General features: G+C 44.7%; 1 protein-coding gene across 1 annotated transcript in view; it reads left to right on the top strand.

Annotated features, from left to right (window-relative positions):
- The window catches only part of ACSS2 (acyl-CoA synthetase short chain family member 2), a 64,638-nt gene that overhangs the window by 30,657 nt on the left and 19,450 nt on the right, over nt 1-14,531 (top strand). The window contains exons 9-11 of the mRNA XM_075585355.1: nt 950-1,120; nt 3,064-3,197; nt 10,363-10,495. Of these exons, the coding sequence (XP_075441470.1) occupies nt 950-1,120; nt 3,064-3,197; nt 10,363-10,495 (438 nt within the window). The remainder of the gene's footprint in view (nt 1-949; nt 1,121-3,063; nt 3,198-10,362; nt 10,496-14,531) is intronic.

Raw genomic sequence — 14,531 nt, 5'->3', positions numbered from 1 at the left:
TAAGATCTTAGGTTAAAGATCTATTTCAGGGTCTGCAGAGGAGGAATGCTAAACTATACTTAACGCCACATTATTGGAAGCACGCTCAGCGTTGCGCTATAATACCATGACATTAAGCCTATGCATATGAGATCTACAACGGATGTTGTTTTGGCGTATAATTAGCTTTGTGGATAAGTACTATTTGCACTGATTTAATGGAGCTTTGTGTGACACAGGCTAATCATCAGTAACTCTGATGTTGGCGCCAGGATTTGGAAAGCCGACGCTTTGTAGCAATGTGTTACATTAAGTACAGATGTGCAAACCTGCTGACATTTGCTTCACCGCTGTTTGGAAATTTTGGTAAACTTTTTTGCAGAACCAAAACGTTTGCAAACGCTGGTGTTACATTAACAGTTAAGTTAATCACTGGACACATCGGTAAGGAAGTTGGCACTGTCTATTTTGGATATACAGTATATTTTATTGTTAGACAGGAAATCATTTTCCAGAACCAGTGGGGAATATTTGTGTTTTGCTCTATACGTGTGTATAAATATGTATGTATAATTGTATTCATGTTGTGCCAACAGTGTACATTATCACTTTTCAAGATTAAAATACGGGGAAAATAAAATCCGAACAATGGGGATAGGAGCAGCAAGTAGATGACACATAAGCCAGGCCCTGTCCCGAAGAGCTGACTAGTCAATCAAATCTAATTTGATTTTTTTTTATAAAGACGCAAGATAAAAATGATACCCTTTGATTTATTTGTAATTCAAAATGTCCTTCATGCCTCTCCCCGTAGATGTGTAAATATACTGTGAAAAGCTCTTCTCTGTGCCTCTTAATGACAATGCTTCTGATTCTTTTCATTGCCCGAGGCTTGTCTTTCATGTCTCAGTGCCAGCATTGCTGCATTCTGCGCATGTCTGTATTGTCACGCCGGTCATTTGTTTTCAAGGGCGTGGTGCACACCGTTGCAGGCTATCTCCTCTACACGGCTTTAACATTCAAATATGTGTTTGACTACCACGATGATGACGTTTACTGGAGCACAGCTGACATCGGGTGGATAACCGGCCACTCCTACATAACTTACGGCCCGCTAGCCAACGGTGCGACCAGTGTGATGGTAAGTTCTGCTCAAGCATTCCCTGCTCCTGCTGAAAGTCATTGTGATATGAACAGGTCTATAGGATACCCCGGAATGGTCTCTCTCCGTAGCCTTTTTTTTTTGTAACTTAGTTTTTATTTGAGTTTTTAGATAAACATAGGAAAAGGGATCCAGAAATAGAACCGGGGGGGGGGGAGGGGTTAAGGTACCATAATTTTAACACGGGTATTAAAAAAATATATAACGACGCTAGACAACCACATCTCCACAGATTACTTAGAAAACCAACTCTTTGAGAGCGAATACCTCCTTAGCCTTTTCTAAAGCGGCAATCGCTTCCGAATTTCTTCTTTTGACTAAACACAGCCCGTCAGGTAGCTGTCGCTCTTATTCACCCAGTGCCGGGAAAATAGTGACAGGCTTCCGAAGATATATACCCTTCAGCAAACTGCACACGGTTAATTTCATCCAGTCTCCAGGAATAATCAGATGATGGTATCAGAGGATGGTATCCTATGAAAAAATCATGAAAGGTTATGTTATTCAACTAATGATAATAATGCCATATCATCTCAAATAAAAGGGTAACGGCCAAACCAGAGAAACTGGATGAACTGACGTGTGTGGTCTTTGTTTTGTGTTTTTTTTTAACCAGAATCAGAACAAGGGATGAGGGGTGAGGTCTGGTGATTCCCTAGAATAGAACATGAATAAGTCTGTCTCGCTGCTGCAAGAATTTTAATTTGGGCGCATATGAACCCGCAAAGTCCCAAGGCAGTGAGAGCCTTCATTGGCCGGCCAGTATGAATGTGCCTGTAGCCACATTAGCCAGCGAGTCATTAAACAAGGGTTCTCCTGCGGGGACGCACAGTCCCACTTCAGGGTGCCTTAATGACAAAAATAGATGGGCGTCAACTAGGAGGGGAGCTGCTGCTCTACTGCCGATTATTGCACACTATTGCTTAGCACTGCTTTGGAAGCACCCTTGACAATTAAGGATCATTTCACTATTCAACCCTTTTGCTGTCGGGGATGGGGGGGGGGGGGCATGCAATGTGTCGCAGGTGTATTTCTGGCAGCAAAAGTTCATAATTGAACAAAGGTTCTGAAAGTAGGATTATTTGTATGCTAGAATAGATGTTGTCACACATGGTAATGATTAAAGCTGTGTGCTGCTCCTGTTATAACACGTCTGTTGACCAAACATAGAAGTGTAATGCATACTGTAGGAGGAAAGGTTGCATAGAATAAAGATTGGCGATGTAGTGTGTACCTTGATGCTTATTTCAGTACCTAGTTGCCAAGTACAGTAGTTCAGTGCATAATAAAGCTGTCCTGATGGTAGCTATGGGCCATAGTTACAAAGCCGTGCTACTCCATGAGACACCTTCCAGCACAGCTTCTTAGAAATTCAGACTTACTACAGCTTTGCTCGTTTGTGGGATGAGCCCTAGAATTACCAATGCAAGGCATCCATTCATTCCTGCAGGAAGTAGGATACACTACAAGTTTCGAAACACAACAAATACTTGGGATAGGCACAAGTAAACCCTACAGAGATGGAAAGGCCATACAGTAGGGTGTTAAAGGATCAGATGTTCTACTTCAGTCCTCAAGGGCCACCAACCGGTCAGGTTATCAGAATATCCCTGCTTCAGCACAGATGGCTGAATCAGGGTCTCATTCTTTGACTGCTTCAGGGATATCTTGAAATCCTGACCTATTGTTGGCCCTTGAAGAGTGGAGTTGGCCACCCCTGCTCTGGCAGGAGCAGAAATAGAAGTCCGAGTGAGCCAGGTGGTCCTTAACCTGTTCACTGCCCGAGTGAAAGGGTTAACTGCTGTCTATTTCTGTTTCTCTTAGTGGGGAAACGAGTGGTGTGATTCCAAGAAGAGCTGCTGTGAAATAAAGCAGAGGCCTTTATTCTGAGATATAATGTCGCCTGTTTTTTTTGTTTTAAGTTTGAAGGAATTCCTACTTATCCACATGTGGGACGATTTTGGGAAATAATCGAGAAGTACAAAGTGACCACATTTTACACGGCACCCACGGCAATTCGCTTGCTGATGAAATATGGGGACCAGGCAATTCAAAAGTGAGTACATGAGCAAAGCTTTTTGTATGAAACCTGTGGAAATAAAAAGAAAACCAATTGCCACAGAATATATGTATAGATCAGTGTTGGGAAAAAAGATATACAGTACATCAAGGACAGCATGTGTGGCCCGTCAGCCACTAAAAGGGCTGCACATAATCTATTGCCCTATCTAATCTCTTCCTATAACGCCCTTAACGCCCTTAATCTCTTCCTATAACGCCCCATATAACCGCTCCATATAATATCGCCCTCCACCTCTCTCTCATGATCTCTCCCCCTTCTCTGTGCTGATGTATATGCCTTCTCTCGCCTTCTCTCGCTCTGTGCAGCTGTCTCTCCCCCCACTTCACCCCTCACTCGCCCCCCTTCACACCTCACCTCCCAGCTCACCCTTTCCCCCACACACCTTACTTCACTCTCCTCCACCCACCTCACCTCCCTCTCCAACACCTTACCTCTCACTCTACCCCACTCATCCACCTCACCTCCCACTCTTCCCCACATTACCTCACCTCTCTCTCCCCCACATTACCTCACCTCTCTCTCCCCCACATTACCTCACCTCTCTCCCCCAGCCACTATCACGGGAGACCAGAACTCTTTCACGGATCAAGCACCAGACAGGACACAGAGATCAAATAAAAGTATATTCAGGCACAGCACAATATCACCAACAAAGCTATACTCCCTCCACACAGGGAATACAGGGGGAATTCTAGCAGTCCTAGGTGCTCAGCTGCCACTCCTGTGAGGGATCGGGAACTCCAGTCAGTGCTGAATGCATGTCGCAGCAGAGCAAGTTTAAATCTCCCGCTCAGAATAGCCGGCAGCCTCGGTTTCGAGTGTCTCTGGCACAACCTCGGAGTACACCGCTTAGTCAATCTCCATGCTGGCCTCAGCAAGGTCTGTGGAGTTGAGATCGGCTGCATTTTTTCTAGATTCCCCGCCTCCATAGGAAATCATGGAGAATGGGGCGGCGACCAATCACAGCTCCGATGTATTGGCCAATCCCGGCTGGAGGTGTGACGGGGAGGTTGAGGCAAGGAGGTCTGGCATTACAAACCAGCCAGTGAGAACAGCGCCTACCTGCCCATGTTCTCAACGCTGAGATAGGCAACTCTCTGTCTGGGAAGACAATGACTCCGAGATAGGAGGCCGGCCCATCTCCCCCTCTCCTTTGTCCTCAGCCCCCTCGTGCAACCAGCTAAAATCTCTGGGCGTATAGGCTGAGTAAGTGTATTACCAGCCTAGCATGCTCAGGGAAAAAAGAGACGCACAGTTACACAAGCACACATACATTTCACAGAAAATAAAGGTTTATACATACAGTGTACAGTCACATAATATATTTGGCCAGATAAGCCACAATAGGATGTATATACAGGGCAACCCTGTATATACATCCAGATAATAGGGCAATGGCTGGGCTTCACCTTTATTATAAGAGCCACATTGCCCATATCCTCACACCCACCACCCCTCTCATTCACTCCCTCTACCACCTCACCACTCACTCTCCCTTCCTTACCTCGCACCTCACTTTGCCTCACCTCTCACTCACCCACCTCACTCTCCCTGTGGGGGGGCCATGCTTTCCCCGCTGTGCATGTAGCTCCGCCCCACTTGTAGCGCCACACTCACCTGTAGCTCCGCCCTGTGTGTTCCCGCAACTGCATGAAAGGAGGAAGGGACTGGAGAGAGGAGGTTGGGGCCCTCAGGTGAAGTCCCTGTGAGCTGCCCTTTGCCCATCAGTGCTATAGCGCAGTGTGCCGTGTTAGCCAGTGGAATAGACAAACAAAGTAGAGTAGAAGTGATAACTTTAGTGGCTAACGTGTGTTTGTTATGTGTAATCATTTTAGTTTGCTGTAAATCTGCCCCATTGTTTCTCACTCCGGAAGGATGTTAATACCGTTATACCCCGTTTGTTTTGTCTGACTATGAAGACAAACATCTTCAAAATGTGTGCGTGCTAGTTGTGAATCGCACAGGGAACCCTTCTTACTTGAACACTTGTACAGATGTACAGTGTACCATATACCACGTTGGTGTAATCGGTGTTATTCTGATATTACAGTGGAGAGATGGGAGAGATTCCCAAAAGCGGCGCTTCAGCAGATGAGGTGCACCAATAAATGGTATATACTTATGACCAAGATGCGGAGAGGTATATTGCAATTGTAGGAGTATTGGACCCAGTGCAAACGCAGGAATGTGTCATAAGATATAATGTCTTTTAGTGAGGGAGTATTCAATGCCTTATGGCACCTCACAAGACAAAAAGAAACTCTTACCTGCTGCACTGTTACCGGTCTGCAACTCCCCTTGGATCCATTGGTGGGGAGATACAATACTCACTTACTTGATCCTTTCTCCATCGGTGCGTGCATCACGCAGAGTAGGTAAACAGGAGCTTGAAATCCAGAGATTTGCAGTGGAGCACAGCTGAAGAATGGGGCCAGCACCAGCAGTGAAGGGTTAAAAATATAGATTTATTGAGACATGGTATGAACCGGGGGGAGACAGAACACACTCTGACGCGTTTCAGGCTATGCAGCCCTTTATCAAAGAGTACAATCGCGTCTCACAAGCCCGCAGTTATGAAGGGGATTCCCCGCCTCCATTACCCAGTGATGCCGCGCGGTTTTGGCGCGAGCGCCAACATACAATGCTATTGGCTGAAACAGGCTTCCAATCAGAAAGCTGATTCGGAAGGTGCGTCTGGGGCGGCTAAGGTCTCCCGTTCAGCTGCGGGAGTGGAGGAAAAGACAAGGGATAAAACACAAAGTTAAAATATACAAAACGCCAACGTATAACATATATATTCTTATTGTATACGCAATTGGTTCATTGTATGGATTTGAACAGGACAAGAAATATGATTTGCTTGTTGTATAATCAAGTTGCGAGTATAATCTTAATACATTGTATAGAGTTAACCCTTATGTCATATATAATACATTATATAGAGTTAACCCTTATGTCATGTGTGGTAAATAACAGTATCATGTAGAAATTGATATAACCAATAAATTTCAAGATAACAGTCTAGATATTTGACAATTTACATCATTAAGAAACAATTTTTATACTAATCTCCAACATCTGTACAAAATAGCAAGTTACATTTGATAAACCCTAAACAAGGGAGAACTGATAAATAAAGATAAATAAATGGGGGGTGGGGGGGTGGGGGGAGGGGTAGGGATGGGGGGGGGAAGGACACAGAGGGATGTATGCATATAAGAGTATGGATATAGATAGTGTAGAGAAAACCACAAACACAAAATAAACATATTTATAAAATAAATAATCATAATATATATTTCGTATTTCGGGGTATAAAAAATCATCCTTCAATTTATGGATGTAAATAATACATAGGTATTATGCAAAATATGATTAACTTAAAAAATGTTTGAGTTCCCAGTCCTGGTTCATGCCCCTGGGTGCCAATGTCCCAAGGGCATAGATCCAGAACATCTCCCTGCGATTTAGCAAAGCTTCTCTATCACCTCCCCTAACATGGGCCTGAATATACTCAAGTGCTACATTTAAATTGGAGTGATTAAGAAAGTGACTTATAGCCTTGGTGCCCAAAGTGTGATCAATTATGGTATATAGTGAGGTCACATCCAATGTGACCCACATGTATGTGTTAAGCCATTTGATATTTTGGATATCTAGAAGCAAATCTGAAGAGTCCCTCAAATGTGAGGGGAGCTCTTTCACCAATGTTTGCAGAAAATAATCAACGTACCTAGATTTAAAAAGGCTAAAACCATTGGGAATCATGTGTCCCCCAGTCTATTTTGTTCCACTAAGACTAACACTAACAAATTACCAAAGGGATTTTTCAAGTGTGGAAACTGTAACACATGCAAATACGCTAAAGAACGCAAATCTATTAGGAAGATACACACCAATCAAATTTATCGTATTGAAACATTTCTAACATGCAACACTAATTTTGTGGTGTATCTACTCAGTTGTCCTTGTGGGAGTGGTTACGTAGGTCGTACCATTAGACCTCTCAAAATTCGAATAAATGAGCACATTAGGAGCATCAAAAAACGTGACGATAGATTTCCTGTCACCCGACATTTTAACTACTGCCCATTAGGAACATTAGCATCATTCTCGTTTAGTGCCCTTGAGTATATTCAGGCCCATGTTAGGGGAGGTGATAGAGAAGCTTTGCTAAATCGCAGGGAGATGTTCTGGATCTATGCCCTTGGGACATTGGCACCCAGGGGCATGAACCAGGACTGGGAACTCAAACATTTTTTAAGCTAATCATATTTTGCATAATACCTATGTATTATTTACATCCATAAATTGAAGGATGATTTTTTATACACGAAATATATATTATGATTATTTATTTTATAAATATGTTTATTTTGTGTTTGTGGTTTTCTCTACACTATCTATATCCATACTCTTATATGCATACATCCCTCTGTGTCCTTTCCCCCCTCCCACCCCCCCCTTGCCCCCACCCCCCATTCATTTATCTTTATTTATCAGTTCTCCCTTGTTTAGGGTTTATCAAATGTAACTTGCTATTTTGTACAGATGTTGGAGATTAGTACAAAAATTGTTTCTTAATGATGTAAATTGTCAAATATCTAGACTGTTATCTTGAAATTTATTGGTTATATCAATTTCTACATGATACTGTTATTTACCACACATGACATAAGGGTTAACTCTATATAATGTATTATATATGACATAAGGGTTAACTCTATACAATGTATTAAGATTATACTCGCAACTTGATTATACAACAAGCAAATCATATTTCACGTCCTGTTCACATCCATACAATGAACCAATTGCGTATACAATAAGAATATATATGTTATACGTTGGCGTTTTGTATATTTTAACTTTGTGTTTTATCCCTTGTCTTTTCCTCCACTCCCGCAGCTGAACGGGAGACCTTAGCCGCCCCAGACGCACCTTCCGAATCAGCTTTCTGATTGGAAGCCTGTTTCAGCCAATAGCATTGTATGTTGGCGCTCGCGCCAAAACCGCGCGGCATCACTGGGTAATGGAGGCGGGGAATCCCCTTCATAACTGCGGGCTTGTGAGACGCGATTGTACTCTTTGATAAAGGGCTGCATAGCCTGAAACGCGTCAGAGTGTGTTCTGTCTCCCCCCGGTTCATACCATGTCTCAATAAATCTATATTTTTAACCCTTCACTGCTGGTGCTGGCCCCATTCTTCAGCTGTGCTCCACTGCAAATCTCTGGATTTCAAGCTCCTGTTATTCTGATATTATGTGACAGCATTACCACCAAACGCTATGGAAAGACTGATATTATGACTTATAATAGAGTGGTTTTGAAGTGAAACTTCTTTAGCGGCGGGAATGCAGTTGATTGGAGACGGAAGCACCCGTGTCACCGTACCGTCGCCGGGGGGCGGGGGGGGCTGGCTGCAACAGGACACACAAAGCCGTGTCTGGAGCTCCGCCGGGGGGAGAGAGTGGGGGCTGCTCCGGCCGTGTCTCAGTACCTCCGCCTGTGGGGGAGAAGGGGAGAGAGAGAGGGGGGCTGCTCCGGCCGTGTCTCAGTACCTCCGCCTGTGGGGGAGAAGGGGAGAGAGTGGGGGCTGCTCCGGCCGTGTCTCAGTACCTCCACGTGTGGGGGAGAAGGGGAGAGAGTGGGGGCTGCTCCGGCTGTGTCTCAGTACCTCCGCCTGTGGGGGAGAAGGGGAGAGAGTGGGGGCTGCTCCGGCTGTGTCTCAGTACCTCCGCCTGTGGGGGAGAAGGGGAGAGAGTGGGGGCTGCTCCGGCTGTGTCTCAGTACCTCCGCCTGTGGGGGAGAAGGGGAGAGAGTGGGGGCTGCTCCGGCTGTGTCTCAGTACCTCCGCCTGTGGGGGAGAAGGGGAGAGAGTGGGGGCTGCTCCGGCTGTGTCTCAGTACCTCCGCCTGTGGGGGAGAAGGGGAGAGAGTGGGGGCTGCTCCGGCTGTGTCTCAGTACCTCCGCCTGTGGGGGAGAAGGGGAGAGAGTGGGGGCTTCTCCGGCTGTGTCTCAGTACCTCCGCCTGTGGGGGAGAAGGGGAGAGAGTGGGGGCTGCTCCGGCTGTGTCTCAGTACCTCCGCCTGTGGGGGAGAAGGGGAGAGAGTGGGGGCTGCTCCGGCCGTGTCTCAGTACCTCCGCCTGTGGGGGAGAAGGGGAGAGAGAGAGGGGGGCTGCTCCGGCCATGTCTCAGTACCTCCGCCTGTGGGGGAGAAGGGGAGAGAGAGAGGGGGGCTGCTCTGGCAGAATGCACCAGCAGGCTTGCTGGCTGCAGCAGGACACTCACAGCCTTGTCCGCAGCTCTTCCGGGGGAAAACTCAAACAGACACTCCCCCCAGCGTCCGCAGCTCCGCCGGGGTTGGTGGGGGGAGTCAGGAGAGAGAGGGGGCAGGACACAGAGAGAGACACGCACTCACCACACACACCACACACACACAGAGAGAGACATATACATACTGACACACATTCACACACTGACTGACACAGACACACAAGGAATTCAGTTACTATAAATATAGAAGTGCAAATAGCTAAAACACGCCTTCTCATTCAAACTTCTTTGCGTTTTGGCACTAAAATTGTGTTTTGATTTTAAAAACATCACCATTACAAATACAATTTCTGTGACAAAACAGTGACAAAAGACAAAAGTTTCACTTAAAATGCGCGTGCTCGGCACACACACAATTTTTTTTCCCCAGTGGAAATAATGGTAAATATGCATATATGACATGGAAAAAGATAAGCACCGCTGGAACAATGGAATGGTTTAAGTTATTATTTTGAGACTGAATGATAAGTTACAGTATAGTTAGTACACATGTCTGAGGTAGGAATGTGTGTTTGCTGGTAATTAGCATAATGCCCCAAAGTCAGTTGTTGGGATTTCTCACTTTGATCTCTTGCTTCACCATTATTAATAAATATTTTATTTGCTGCTTCGATTAATTTCTCAAAAGAGGAAATAGCGGCTTTTTTTCTATATCATTTCTTGTTACTTAGACTTTGGAACTGCAATTTTTCCAAATACTTCAGTGCGTTTGAAAACATTTCAGCCAAGCTGTGTTGCCTGCAAGAAATTATCGGTTCATTTCATCATCATTGCTCATGGCGTCTTATGTCTTCCATGTAGGTATGATTTAAACTCGTTGAAAATCTTGGGTACTGTGGGAGAGCCCATAAATTCAGAAGCATGGCTGTGGTATTACAATGTTATTGGAAATCGGCGATGTCCCATTGTGGATACCTTTTGGCAAACGGAGACTGTAAGTATTCATTTTAGTTGTCAAAAACTGCTAGTACACTACACTCACACACAGACACTGTGCTAAGTGCACACACACACACATTACTGAGCTCTCAAACACTATGCTAAGCGCGCACACACAGACACATTACTGAGCTCTTGTACACTATGCTAAGCACGCACACAAACTGTGCTAAGTGCACACACACTACTGAGCTCACATACACTATGCTAAGCGCGCACACACATACAGACACTGTGCTAAGTGCACACATACACATTACTGAGCTCACATACAGTGTGCTAAGCGCGCGCGCACACACACACAGACACTGTGCTAAGTGCACACATACACATTACTGAGCTCACATACACTATGCTAAGCGTGCACACACATACAGACACTGTGCTAAGTGCACACATACACATTACTGAGCTCACATACAGTGTGCTAAGCGCGCGCGCACACACACAGACACTGTGCTAAGTGCACACATACACATTACTGAGCTCACATACACTATGCTAAGCGTGCACACACATACAGACACTGTGCTAAGTGCACACATACACATTACTGAGCTCACATACACTGTGCTAAGTGCGCGCACACACATACAGACACTGTGCTAAGTGCACACATACACATTACTGAGCTCACATACAGTGTGCTAAGCGCGCACACACAAGCTGAATGTTTTTTGGCCTGAAACATTCTCAACAAAGAACCCAGTTAACTGCACTCAAAGTAATATTAATAGCTAAATTAGCCTGGGATACCAATTGTCCCACTATGAGGTAGAATCACCCCTACCTATATAAAAATGTGTAATTTAGAGGAAAATAAAAAATATATATGAGCGGCATTCAGAGAAAATGGCCCTCCCTTAGCCTACCGTAAATTCCGGACTATAAGCCGCAACTTTTTCCCCACGCTTTGAACCTCGCGGCTTAAACAATGACGCGGCTAATATATGGATTTTTCCCGCTTTCAATTTTTTTTTTTCAAAAAAACATTCTGTGACATGCTCAGTTTTTTGGCGGCATGAAGCTTTCATTAGACCAGGCCTGTACAACACGCGGCCGCCTGTACTCACTGTGCGGCCCGCGGTGGCTTTCTGCTCTCCCCCTCCCTCCCGAGTCCACTCTCCCGCGCCCCCCCGCGAGTTCGCTGTCACCATCCCCCGCGAGCCGTTGTCACCATCCCCCGCGAGCCCGCTCTCCCCCTCGCAGAGTAGCAGCGCGCTCTAGCATTGAGGCACTTCCTGCCTGCTGCTTGCTAGAGCGTGCGTGCACTCCTGCTTGGATGGCAGAGGTATTTACTGCTTGGACGGCAGAGGTATTTACTGCTTGGACGGCAGAGGTATTTACTGGTTAATGTGAGGTGCTGGGGGGTTAATGTGAGGTGCTGGGGGCTTGATGTGAGGTGCTCAGGGGTTAATGTGAGGTGCTGGGGGGCTTGATGTGTGGTGCAGGGGGGGTTGATGTGTGGTGCAGGGGGGGTTGATGTGATGTGCTGGGGGTTAATGTGAGGTGCTGGGGGGTTAATGTGAGGTGCTCAGGGGTTAATGTGAGGTGCTGGGGGGCTTTATGTGTGGTGCAGGGGGGGTTGATGTGTGGTGCAGGGGGGGTTGATGTGTGGTGCAGGGGGGTTGATGTGATGTGCTGGGGGTTAATGTGAGGTGCTGGGGGGTTAATGTGAGGTGCAGGGGGAGTTGATGTGAGGTGCTGGGGGCTTGATGTGAGGTGCTGGGGGGTTAATGTGTGGTTCTGCACCTGCGGCTTATAGACGTGTGCGGCTTATTTATGTTCAAAATAATAAAAAAAAATTAAATTCAGTGGGTGCGGCTTATATTCAGGTGCGCTCAATAGTCCGGAAATTACGGTATACAGAAAATACCAGTAGATAAAAAGCAAAGTTTCTGCAACGCTTAAAATTCAATATTCTGGGTCAATTTAACGTTGCAAAAATAATAAGAATAAAGACTTGCACATAAGAAAAGGGATATGCAGATTATAAAAATACAAAAAAGAATCCATCCCTAACACCGGCAGAATAACACACAATAGAGTCTGTTTATCCAATTAGCGGAAACATCTCATGCATCTCAGAAACGTCCAATCAATATGCTTACATTGGATATACAGTATACAGTTCCAAGTTGAAGAGTAGTAAGGCACCTCAGGTGTTAAGGTCTTCGCTGGACAGCTGAGCAGGGATTGCTACGCACGTTTCAGGCTGCTGCCAGTCCCTTTTCAAGCTTCCTAAGAGGTTCCCCATTATGTCTGTCATCTTCTTGAAATCAACCATCTTAATATCGACGGTGGGACAGGCAGATAACCATTTGAAGATTTTAGTTTCGAGTTTCTGACTCTGAGACTTGTTTTTTCTGATTTAAGTAGAGTCTGATATTGAACTCTCTCTCCCAGGCGAATCCTTTCCAGTCTAGCTGACGCGCAAAACAAGTACTTTGAATTTCATCCAATCTGTTCATGCTATGGGTCTACGCAGTCAACACTAACACACAATTAAGCAATCTATTTAGTGGCTTGTTGATTTGAAAAACACTGGACTATGAGAGCACAGTATGGAATAATCACCAATGCACTAATTGCAGGTGCAGGGCAGCCTCGTCACACCCCCATCGAGCATTAAAGAATTCCATTGACTTGAATGTCAATTAACGCCAGATCGGGATGTGATACCCCTCATCAGTACTTAGTGAATTTCCCCTTATGTACCACTTAGAAACCATTTTCTATTGCTGTGCAAATTACCAGAGCCTTCAAATGAATATAATTAATTAGTTCCTTCCAGTGGTAGAAGGATTGTGTACAATGAACTGCACCACAGCTAATAAGGCTCTGCCATATACACTATAATTTACTCTCTGTGCATAGTAACATTGTGAGATGCAATGACTATCTGCGTTAAGGAACTTGTGGTCTGATGTTGGATGCCTGAGGCACATGGACACAGAGACTTGCCCGAATCACGAGTAATGGTCTGGGATTTGAACCAGGATATCCCTCTTCAAACCACAACACACAAAACCCCAGCAAGCTCTTTTTGGGAACTAACCCTTGACCATTTTCAAGAGAATATATAAGTATTTTACTGTGTATTTTTGCCATGTTGGATGTAGCATTGGGCTTCTCTGTCGTCTGTTGTATCCCTCTTCAAAGCATTTTTTACTAGGCCGTGTTTTTTAACATTTTGGTGACACTGCTGTCTATTAACACTCCGTCAAACGGGAACATTAATGCTTCTTTCCATTACAGTCTCACAAAATATTTATTTGCAACCAGCACTAAGGAGCTAAAAGAGGGTTATTACTTTATTCACTATCCAAAGCCCGAATTGAAATACTTCTGTATGTATTAGCAGCTGCAAACATTAAATATTTTGTCTACGGGCATTATCTTTAGTCAGATTTGTTTCAATGTCATTTTTTGGTAACTAACGGCTATATCCACAGAGCTATATTACATCAGGGCTCATAAGGGGACGTTACATAAAACAGAAACGTACATTAACACGGTGTCCTCAAAGCTAATTATGTGAAAAACAATGTCCGAACTACATCTGGCTAGCATAGGCCTAATGTCACGTTATTGTAGCATTATTGTTGCTTTGGTGTTACTCCTATCTAGACCCTGGAATAAGGCATGTGCTGAAATGGAGAGAGAGGAGAAGGAAATAACGCTATGTTATTTAAATGATGCCTAACCGTGGCGTTACACCCACCCAGCCCCTGCAAAAGCCCTATTTCCGTGTCTGAATAGGAGTAACGGCAAGTTTAGATACACCTTAAATAATGTAACGTTGTCCTGACTTGTCTGACGTGTTAATAGATTTCTATTAGGAATCTTGTTTAATATTATGGAATGACTTATTCATTATGGACTTAAAGCTGCAGACCAAGCAATATCCTACACATGTGTTTTTTTTTAATGTATAAATCAGTTCTATACTATGAGAAAATATTGTAGCATTTTTTTTCAAATGACATTTTTAATGTATTATAATGTAACAAGATTTTTTTTGGTTCTGT

This window comes from Ascaphus truei, chromosome 2 (assembly GCF_040206685.1).
Source record: "Ascaphus truei isolate aAscTru1 chromosome 2, aAscTru1.hap1, whole genome shotgun sequence".
NCBI classification, from domain to species: Eukaryota; Metazoa; Chordata; class Amphibia; order Anura; family Ascaphidae; genus Ascaphus; species Ascaphus truei.
Note: the sequence above shows the minus strand (reverse complement) of the source record. Positions and strands in the feature narration are given on the sequence as shown.